Source organism: Solanum pennellii, chromosome 10 (genome assembly GCF_001406875.1).
Source record: "Solanum pennellii chromosome 10, SPENNV200".
NCBI classification, from domain to species: Eukaryota; Viridiplantae; Streptophyta; class Magnoliopsida; order Solanales; family Solanaceae; genus Solanum; species Solanum pennellii.
Window position 1 is genome coordinate 78,741,870 of NC_028646.1, and position 11,741 is coordinate 78,753,610.

Sequence of the window (11,741 nt, forward strand, 5' to 3'; positions counted from 1 at the left end):
AGCATCAAGAGAATCATTTAATGGAATCAGAAAAACAGGAGTGATGCCAATCCGACGAACTGCAACTAACTGCAGATAAACAGGAAAATCCTTCGTCTTATCCAATAAACTGGTCACTTGTGTAGGTTGAGTTCTAAAATTCTGAGATGCAGAAGTTGAGGAACTAATGCAATTAGCCATACAAGAATTGTCAAAAGTCTGAAGGCCAGGTGAGACTAGTGAGGAAATTGCCGAGATAGAAGGCCACTCAAATCTGAGTAGCATACCATTCCTCAATCCTGAAAGAACATACAGCCGATCGACGAGTACAAGTCTTATGTCTTGAGGGATGCAGCCACTTACAGTTGTTCCAAGAGTGTTTGTTAAGGTTATAGACCCTACAGCAAGAACACTCAGGCCCTTATCGGAAGTAAATGATAAAACTTCTACAGAAGGCTTATGCGTACCAATAACGAAGGTGTTACTGATGTCCAATCCGACCGGAAGAGAATCCAGACGAACTCCACTTGTATTACTAGTTCTAGAGATAAAAGATGTCTGCTCAAGCAGTCTTTGGGGGATTGCAATGCAGGAAAGTTCATCTTGCAATTTCACATGTTGCAACTGGTATATTTCATAATGACGGGCTGATACTGTCCTGATGCCAAGAATGAATAGGTAACATGGACTGGAAGTTGCAACAACTATCAAATTAGGCCCAACAGCTCCCAGGCTTATTGTCATATTATCAGGGGACCACGACGTGAAAGTTGGTGATGCTGAATCAATACCATCTGGATGTGCAGCAGCAATAGGTACACACAGTCTCACAGCAGTCTGGTGGATTTGCACCAGCAGACCATCACCCACAAGACCACAAGCCAACGTGCAAACATCAGGTTGGAAACCCATGAAGTCAGTTACATCAGAAAAGCTCACACCAACAGATAGCACCCTGGTCTCTTCAACAAAAGACAGTACAAGGAAAGAATGATAAGAATCAGCAAGTTTCATTTTAACTGTCCAAGTTCCAGTAATACCCTGATAAATGGGAGAAGTTTTCAACAATTTCTCTACACTGATGCCACTACGTATAACTCGTAAAGATCCTTCAGGTGCCATCCCGCAGCAGGCAAACATTTGATCATGTTTCTCATCATGGTAATCCACAACCGACATATCCAATATTGGTGCGATATTTTGGATTGGACTTCTATAAACAAGTCTTCCGTCTTCAACTTTTAGCACCATCCCATCACCCATTTCAATAATAACTGCCAAAAATCCACCTCTCACCCACAAAAGTGCCTTGGCTGGTAGAGTCTTGTAAAGAGAATCAGACAAAGATACTTTCAGGCCATCAGAATCAAATAAAAAATCAATCAAGAAAAGCTCTCCAGAGTCTGCACAAAATATCATTCTAGGACTGTTCTTATTTCCAGGATTCCAACTCCATGAGCACACGAAATTCGAACCCGGCTTTACATTGCTATCATCATCAATATTCATTGGGTCATTTTTATTCAAATCGCTGAGCTCAAGCAATGCAGATGCAGCAACACTATAGATACCTTCTTCGTCTATAATATCGGGAATTCTAATAGTCTCTCGTACAAAATTCGGCTCCTCAACTGAAGGAGGTGTAAAATTTAAACTTATTCGATGAAGAAAACAAGGGCTATGAGGAACTTTAAAGTCCATCACTATGGCATCACCAGCACGAAGTACTAACACAAGTCCATAAGAATGAGGGATATCTACGATATGATGTGCAAGTGGTCCAAGTTCAGAACACTGATATACTACATAGAGCGAATGCTCCTTCGTATTCCACTCTATCAACACGATCTCGCTCCTATATGACCTCCTCCTGCAGGCCAATTTGAAACATCATACCAATAATAGCAAACCAGAAATTATAAGATGACAATTTGTTATATGCAACTATAAAAGAAGAAAACCCACTTTGCATCACATAGCCACTCTGACAATTACTTAGGGTTTCAAACTTCATCATTCATACCTATTGAGAAGAATGGCCAATATAGGATTGTAATCCTTATTTGGTTGAACATCTTTCGAGATAAAGCACATGCTCCATATGGTACCGCAGATACTGGTGAAACCATTCGCAGTCTTGATCTTCCCTTGCTTGTCAGTGGGACAAAAGATTCTCTAGTATCATTATTTAAGGAGTATCAGTATGAAACAAAGCTATTCAAGTGATTAAGTAGCAGATATATCTAGACAAGAAGGAAATGTAAGCACAATATTAACCTTATCAAATATATCACTGCCAACTGAAGCAGAGCGGGAGAAAAGCGCCAAACTGTCTTCATATGCACTAGCTGCAATAAAACAACCACTGCAAAGAGCAGAGAGAGAAATTACCGACAAGGACATCTAGAATCTCTAAGTAGTAGCCAAGGTGACTAATTTCAATTGTTGCCAACAATCTAATAGTTTCATCTGTCCATCTACAATACAACTTACTTGGAATCAACGGCTAACATTCTTCCAATTTGATCCGTAGGATTTCCAGGAGACGAAAGTTGAACATGTGTTACTGCGAAAAACCTATGTAAATGGTGCAAAGTTAAGCCGTTAACAAAAAAGATGAGTGCCTTGGTTGAATTAAGATTAAGATTTTAAAAAAACTGTTCAATTTATGTGTAACAAAAATAAAAGAAAAAAGATACAGTTGAAACATAATTCAACCTATGCATTTCATTGCAAAATCTGAGAACTGACAGCTTCCCTGAATCTGAAAGAACAACCAAGAGGTCCCTGCCCAGAAGCTATTTAAAAGAAAAAGTGAAAGGAAAATGCTGTAAGTATAAAAATTAGAAATAAAAGATTTGTTGGAAAAACAATCTAAGACACCTGTGGGCTTCCAACACAAAACTTCTCATTCCAGGGAAGGACAGCTATATCTTTTATTATGCCAAATACAGGCTGCTCGCAAATAGATTGCACAACTCCATCTTCATCTATAATCACCAATTCTATAGATGTTTCCTGCATCATAATCCGTTGTCATATCACACACTGAAACTTGCTAAATAAAACTTCAACCAAGTAGCTAACATTCAACAGCATGTTGAAGAACATATGTGAGGAATCCAATCAGATAAACAATTCAGCACACAGCACACTGTCCTATATAAGCATACATACTATAATACAAGCATCTAGAAATCAAGAGAACATACAAGTGCTACTAAAAACATATCTTAATAAAATAAAAACAGTGAACAATATATAAAGCATAGTTGTCCCCTTTAGGCAGAAAATAGACAGTAATATTAGGAAAAGTACCTCCTGCAGTTAGGCAGCACAAAACAGCTGCATGTAGGATTGACTTGTCGTGAATATGAACAAGCCATTCCCAGTATTCACAACAAGCTATAGGCATTAATGTTTCATTATACAGTAATTATCAGCACCAAATTTGACCAGGACAGACAATCCTTCAATATAAGAAAAGTTAGGTCTTCAAGTAAAAGAATATAGAGATTGGTACTTCTGAAATCAAGTTGATCCGGAGTTATTGGGTTCTCTGGAGTAGTAACAAACAGTTCTTGTAAGAACTCATAGTGTATGCACTTGGGCCACATCTTGAGAAAATAAATGTGCTATAGCTAGCACAAGCATTTTAAGAAGGCACAGTGAAGCAGGGTAAAAGTAGGAAGGTTCAATTTAGCGGGCTAAGATTAGTATTTTTCTTCCCCGTCTCGCTCCATTTTTTATCTTATAATTTTCACGTGTTTGCTTCTTTATTCTTTGAACCCCTTTCTGATCTTGGCTCCGCCACCATGGTGGTGGATATGGATTTATCTTACAACCTTATAAGAACCTCATAAGAACAATTCTTTAAGAGGTAAGATTAATTCTTAATGTCATATATTTGGTTTCTATTAAAGAAAATTAAAGAAGGTTGTAATTAGTATTATGCTAATTGTTGTCTCTCATTTCTTCGAAATAGGAGTCTAGATCACTTTTGATCTAAGTTCTTGAATTGACTCTATTAGTATCACAATTAGTTCTAATCCACTAATTTTGAATACTAAGATCAATTAGGGTTCTTAGAACTTCATCTTGAAATTTGGAGACTTTATTATTGAATTTCACGTGTCTTTCAATTCCCTTCTTTAATCTTCGAATTTTCGCTTCCGAATTATTTTCTTGTTTATTCAAGTAACCCAATTCTTATCACAAACTCTATTATTTAGTTCGCCAACTATAAATCTTAAACGAATATTATGGTTTCCATAAGGTTTTGCAATTATTGTGACAACAACGTTCAGTTTTTTAATCCCTATAGACCAACTCCAGCTTAGCTATTGATAGAGTAAAAGATCTCACACTTCATACAAGGTTTTGCTTGCAAGCTCAACCAATAGATAATTTGCATTCTCCCTCCCCATTTGCCAAGAGTGAAAACAGTTTATATAACCATCAGGCAATTAACTGGTCCTACCTGATAGGAATATGTAAGCATAATTTCCGTAGCTCAAGAAATATATAGCCTGTTTACACTCTGCTGCTGATAAAGACATTATTTGGTTGGTATACTGTAATTCAGACAATTTGATATCAGATCTCCTTCCGCTGGTACTAATTCTCTAAAAAACAGAAAGTTCAATTTGCATATGATGTATGCTCTAGGAGAACTTAAGCCACCAATATGCAGTGAGGTCAAGTTAAAGCCAGGGGATTAGATAACTTCAATATGACCTTGTTCTTGTAGATTTCTTTTCCTATTACTGAAATTCGCTGGTGGTGGCTGGAGAATCCGGGAATTCAGTATGCAGATACCGAACTGGAAACTCCCCTAGTTACTAAAGTGATTTGTCTGTTGAGGAAGGTACATAAACTTTCTTAGCATTAAATAGTTTTAATTAGTTCTATATTTTGGGAAACGCCAATTTCTAATAGGTGTCACAGGCCAAAAACCATAGTGGGAGTAAACAGTTTTATCTTTGGACAAAAACACTTGATCGACAAACTCTTTCAGCAAGTGAAGGAGACAAATCCCAAATAGGAAGATTTCATTATTATTGAAAATTAGGGGAGTTCAGTGAGATTGTCAAAACCCTCTGATGTAGGTCTCTGTAATAGAAATTCTGACAAACTGGCAGCACTACGTTACATCAAACAGAATAAAAGGACAGCGTAGTGCACCAAGCTCCTCCCATGTGCGGGGTTTGGGGAAGGACCAGACCACATTGGTCTAGTGTACAGTCCTAATTTGCATTTCTACAAGAGATCGTTTCCGCAATTGAAAATAAAAAGAGAGATTGGAGATGTTTGTGAAACAAAAGAAAGTCACAGCATGTTATTACAAGATTACTTAAAAACTTTGTAGACAAACTTAAATTGTATTTCTTTGACTTGAAACTGTGGAAATACAGCTATTCTACTTCTCCCCTCCAAATTATGCCACCAAATAACTGGATTATGGTTGAACTGCTATAACATAAGAGTTTAAATCATGACACTTCCCTCTAATAGATACAAAACTCCTCATAAGACATCAATCCTTTCAAATATCAAAAGGGACACCAATCCTTTCAAACATCAACAGGAGAAGAGAGTCTCACAAGGAGATTTGTAGCACTCCTAAAACGGGAATAGTGGTGCAGCAGCATTCCCGATTTAGGAAACTGGTGCAACCCACTTGCTTTCACTAGAACAGAATGGGGAAAAGACTATGAAAAGACCGACGGAACCCCAAAATTAGTTGCATGAGCAAAAAAACAGAAGGGTCTATTTTCAAGATAAAAATAGATCAATCGACTATGATCAATCACAGAATAGTCGTTCTTTTACTAAGTCAATCCATTTTTAAAGACAGGACGTACGTGGAAGCCTAACCTCCTCTCTTTTTTCTTGATAATGGTAACTAGAAGCCTAACCTCCTCTTTGGGACAATCATTCTCATTTCATTACACAACACTTTCAAATACACTAGTCATCATTCAAATTATATTTAGACATACTCCAAATCTAAATATTGATAAGAGCCCCTATCTAGATTAAGCAATTCAGAGTAACAGCTTTTAAGTCTGCTAAAGTTTTCAATAATACATGACTATTTCCCTATCGTAGCTAATCAAACAACAACATCAACACACCCAGTGTAACCCCGCGGTTGGGTCTGTAGCTAACGAGATCAGTAGCAAATAATATGATAACAAGTTACGAGAGTAATGGGATCATATCTAGTCAATGAATCATCTTTATTAGCTTACCTTAATCAGAAACACAAACCGGACATATGTTCTTATATACACATCAATTTTGCTTTGCACAGGCTAATGTCAATCCAACAATTCCAAAAAACATAAAAAATCACACACATTAAAAATTCACAACTAATCTGCAAAATGAAGTTGAGAAAACCTTGTTACCTTGCCAAAAACGACATCGTATGAAGTTGGAGAGCGTATACGGCCATAAACCACTTGAAGAACAACACTTCCTCTAAGAACAGTCTTAGCCAAATAACTAGCACCATGAGAAGCAGATGATCGGGACTTGCTGCTACCGGCAGAGGATGAAGACGGTGATTCTTCCTCTGAAACCGCCATCGACGATCACGATTCGATTCAGTTTCTCCGATTCTTACTCGAAATTGAAGAGATAAATCAGATAATTTAGGGTTTATTGCATTGAGTTTGTTCCAGTAGAAGTTTTCATTTTGGGGAAAAAAGAAGAGAAGTATAACTACTTATATACTTATCAGTCAGTCATCCATTTCACATTTCCATGTGGCCTTTGCCGGAGGGACAAAATGGAGAAATTTTAGGCTATGTTACAATAATCGAATTATATTTTACGCGATAGTTAAAAAATATTTATACATCAATAAACTATAGTATTTTATTTTTAATTTATATTAATTACTTCTTTCCTAAAAGAAATTTGTATATCTTTAAAATTTATTTAAACTTCTTAACACGGTGTTATTAGCTGAGATGATATGGTAAAGATTTAATTAGTTTTATATTTTGATTGAGTAAGTGATCAAGGAAAATCTGATAAAAAATTTTAGTTAGATGTCCATTTGAGAAGGAGGGAGTGATCGTCTAATGTTTTTATTTTTTATTTCTCGGTATTCATATTACAATATGACTAATTTAAATTTGTACGACATAAATTCCATTTAAGAAAAGGTTTGAAGTCTGATTAATTCAAATTTGATGTTGTCTTTTAACTATTCCAAATTCGCCTTGTGTAGGATACATTAAAAAAAACACCCAACTAAGAGTTCATATTCGAGCTAAAAATTGTAAATTCTTGTTAAATAAAGAGTCTCACATGTATTGCATCATATTTATTGGAGTCCGGAGCCTAAAGAGTATAAAATGTTAAAGAAAAATTTCAAAATATATTAATTTTTATTTTAACCAAAACGGTAAAATTCCTGAAATGGCAGCGATTTAGTTAGCTGGAAAAAGCAAAATCACTGCTATAGCAGCGATTTGCAAATTTTTCTGCTTTGGCAGCGATTTTCAAAATAAATTTTTTAAAATGTTTTTTTAATAAAACGCTGCCTAGGCAGTGCTTTACCTTTAAATTTTTTTTAATTATTTATTTGAATTTAAAAAAAAAATTACAAGCAAATTGTTGCAAGGGTAGCGATTTGTATTATTATTATTTTTTTAATGTTGTATCAACTTGAGGCTTTAACTTTTTGATGCAAATTTGCTTTTAATTTTTTTAAAAAAAAATTCAAATAAATAATTAAAAAAATATTAAAGGTAAATTAATAAAACATTTAAAAATATATTATTTTGAAAATCGCTGCCTTGCAGTGATTTCTTTAAAAGAGATTTTTTTTTAAAAAAAAAAGTCAAATTTTGCAAATCGCTGCTATAACAGCAATTTTGCTTTTTTAGGCAAACTATATCGCTGCTATTTTAGGGATTTTGCCGTTTTGGTTAAAATAAAAATTTATATATCGTTTCAGAACTTTTGTTAACATTTTATATTATTTAAGCTTCGGACTCATATTTATTAATGATTTTTATTAATTGAATTAATTCCTAGTTATCTTCGTCAATTGATCATTATATTTGATAAAAGTATTATCATTCGGTATATCAAATAGATAAATAATGTTCTTACACTGCGTGAAATAAGCAGAATTGTCCTCAATTAATAATTTGGTTTGAAAATACCCCTTGCCCATAATAGATTAGTCCAAAATTGTGCTTATTATTAATTAATTGGTCAAAGATACATTTTCCTACTTTTTCTATTTGAAGTTACATGATTTATTTTCCTTTTTAGTTCATTTATAAAAAGAATCATATATTTTTATAATTAGTAATAATTTAATTTTGTAATACTCAATTTTCCCTTAATGAAATGAAGCATATTTACACAAATATCTACGACATACTTTAGATCATAATATCTTTTTTTTTTAAATAATTATTTCTTAAATTTTGTATTAAGTCAAACAAAGTCACATATAAAATCTTCATTTAAATGAAGTATCTTCCGTTTTAGATATATCTTATCGCTATTGATTTTCATTTTTGAAAAAATATTGTATTTATTGAATCATGTACAATTATTCAAGAATATAATTGGACATTTTCAATTATTAAGAGATATGCTTCAAGTTATACCTAAGTATATTTAATTTACAAACTATAATTTGATATTAAAAACTTGCCCCACTAAATGTCTACCCCAAATTAATAAATGGGACACATATATCTTACCTACACAAATCTATCACTTATAACAATAATTATAATTTAATGTAAAGGTTGAAATTTCCTTTTTGGAAATTTGGTTAAGTGGCAGCATCTTATCAAGAATTAATAATTGCCCCATTAATGTATAGTTCTTAATAATTTCAAGGCCTAAATATAATTGAAATATTTATAATGAGGAGATGCTAAATGTAGAAAGAACTTAAACACAATATGTACTTTGTAAACATTAGGTTCTAGCATTACTTAAACAAGAGTGATTTTATGATGTTTTTATAATACTTTACTCTTCATTTGTATGTCGTTTTTGCTATGATATAATATAAGTATATATCATTTGAAAAAAAAAGTTTATTAAAAAGAAGTTTGCTTCATTTTAATAGGAAGAGTTTATTTCCCCACTTTAATAATTGTCCCTTTAATGAACTTGTAAATGAAAAAAAAAAGGTCTAGGCATGAGATTTAGGTTTGAGGGCAAACTAGATCTAAAGAAAAGGTCATACAATAATATATCAGTATAATTTCATATATGAGATCAGAAGAAAATAATATGTACATTAATAAGTCATACTATGCTAATTAGTTCTCATTTATGGTGTTTGTAATGTATGAGTTTTAGATAGAAGCTTGTTGAAGTAATTTATGCACGAGTGGACTTACTATTTAGATATTTTCGACTGTTATCTTTTTCAAATTTGGTCATCTAGCGTATACCAAGGATACAATAACTAGTACATCAAAAGTGCATCCTCCCCGATCCTCTCATACTAGAAAAATGTCCTCTCACTATTTTAACACCTATGATATGAACAGTTTTAAACTCGACTAACATAAATATATTACTTTAATGAATGAATAATTCAATTTTTATAATATACTACAACCCCGAGTGACAAAGAACCGACATCAACAAACCTTCTCATCGAAAAAGTATATTTATTTAAGATACCTTCAAAAATTTTACGTACGGAAAAAGTACTACCTAAGTATGCAATATGTTAGATCCTTATTTTTCATTTTCTATGAGAAAATTCAGAGACAACAACTGTGTATTTTGCCCATTTCGATGACTTTTAGATAAATACAAAAAACAAAAAATAATATTCCATAAGTCGGTGCCGGTGGAATATGGAAATTGCACCGAACGACCATAGTAATATTATCGAGGAAAATGAGTTTGAAATATATTTAAATTTTGAAGAGTAAAAATTTATTATTTTGTATTATTTATTAGTGTAATTTAAAAATCTATATGCGTTCATATGAACAAATTACTATTTATAATGTTACCTTTAAACTCCACGATAAAAGCTTCTATCCAAAATATGAAATTGTTACAATGATTTCAATCAAAATTCAAAAATATTTCACAAAACTTCTCCCAATTATATATATATATATATATATATATATATATATATAAGTAAGTCAGCTAGCTGTACACTGTCAGTCAATTTTTCTATAATAAAGCTCATCTCATCACTATGTAGAAGCCGGTGACTTACTAATGGTGCTGACATAATCTTATTTTTATATAAGATTGATAAATTATTTCTGATATAAAATTATCCGCTAAATATAATAACGAAAAAATTATGTTAAAGATAATGAAGAAAATAACAGTAATAGTAAAATAATACGATAATTGAAACTATATAAAACAATAATTAATCTGTTTTTTCTTCATCTTAGTGTATTTTAAGAAGCAAAAATTAAATGAAAAAAAGAGTATTGACTTAATTATATCACAGTTAGAGAGGCTTAAAGCCATGTTAATTGGATTTACTTAAAAAAATAGTATTTTTAGAAAATAACTTTTAAAGTTAAAATTAGATGATTTTTAAGTTGAAAAAATAATAAGATAGGGAGAGTTCTATTTTGGGATAATTTCAGAGACCTTCCTTCAGGTTTCGCTCTATAACACTATCTACCCTGTGGTTTATGATATTACGTCTATCTCCCTTATTTCAATTTTCTTGTGACTATTCTTTAAACCTATTTAAAATAAATATAAATTAATTTAGATTTACAATCTTACCCTTATATATGAAAAATTAGATCTAATTTTCAACGATTTATCTCTATTCGTTGGATCATGTTTCTTCTTCGCTCGTGAAAATCTTTAACTAGAACAAAATTTGATTGTTCTTATCAAATTTCTCTCTTTGGAGTTCATTTTTATCTTCTATTTGAAAAAAATTGTTGTCGGAAAATGATGGGTCATTGTTAAGAAAAAATCTACGTGAATTGGTAAAGGTGAAATGGAGATGAAGAGCTAATATTCGGTAAAAGTGGTGGTTCAGCTTGAATGAATACTTTAATCTTTGTTGAATAAAAAAACACGTATTTGTGTTGATTTATTTTTAAAGTATTTTTTAAATGAGTTGTTTTTTATATAATATTTATTTATATGAACAAATTAATATAAAAAGGACAAAATTGTCAAATCTAAATTAATTTATATTTATTTTAAATTGATTTAAAGAATGGTTACAAGAAAATTGAAATAGGGGAGGTAGACGTAATATTGTAAACCACAGGAGAGGTGAGTGTTATAAAGCGAAACCTGGAGTGAGGTCTCTGAAATTATCCCTTCTATTTTTTACTCTTTAACTTATTTTTACCGAAAAAATAAATTTAATCAACTTTTAAATCAATTCAAATAACTTTTAGTTTAAGTTCTATATAATGACAATCGTCTCGATTAACTGATCTTGTAAAATGTTTTTACTACTATAAAGTTCACATTTACACTATCGATGTACATAATTTCTCTTTCTTTTGATTAATATGTCATATATTTGATCGAAATTTATCGAGTATCAATTAAAAACAACCTCTGTTCAAGATATATATATATATATATATCTATTCTATCCTTCGCAAACTCAACTGACGGAATCACACTTGGTCGGAAACTTCCTTTTATGTGGTCAAGAAAAATGACACATGCATGGTTGTAAAGTACACTCACTATGCCTATAAATATTGTTTTAATTTTTGGACTGAATAAGCAAAAAGGACAGTCAA

The 11,741-nt window shown here is 32.1% G+C and overlaps 1 protein-coding gene across 1 annotated transcript in view; it reads right to left on the reverse strand.

Annotated features, from left to right (window-relative positions):
• Positions 1-6,739, reverse strand: part of LOC107002397 (pre-mRNA-splicing factor prp12) — a 13,562-nt gene extending 6,823 nt beyond the window's left edge. The window contains exons 1-7 of the mRNA XM_015200409.2: positions 6,393-6,739; positions 2,863-2,997; positions 2,698-2,777; positions 2,473-2,556; positions 2,257-2,344; positions 2,003-2,154; positions 1-1,849 (exon numbers count right to left, since the gene is read on the reverse strand). The exon at positions 1-1,849 is cut by the window's left edge and continues 162 nt beyond it. Of these exons, the coding sequence (XP_015055895.1) occupies positions 1-1,849; positions 2,003-2,154; positions 2,257-2,344; positions 2,473-2,556; positions 2,698-2,777; positions 2,863-2,997; positions 6,393-6,572 (2,568 nt within the window). The 5' untranslated portion in view covers positions 6,573-6,739. The remainder of the gene's footprint in view (positions 1,850-2,002; positions 2,155-2,256; positions 2,345-2,472; positions 2,557-2,697; positions 2,778-2,862; positions 2,998-6,392) is intronic.
• Between the last annotated feature and the right edge of the window lie 5,002 nt (positions 6,740-11,741).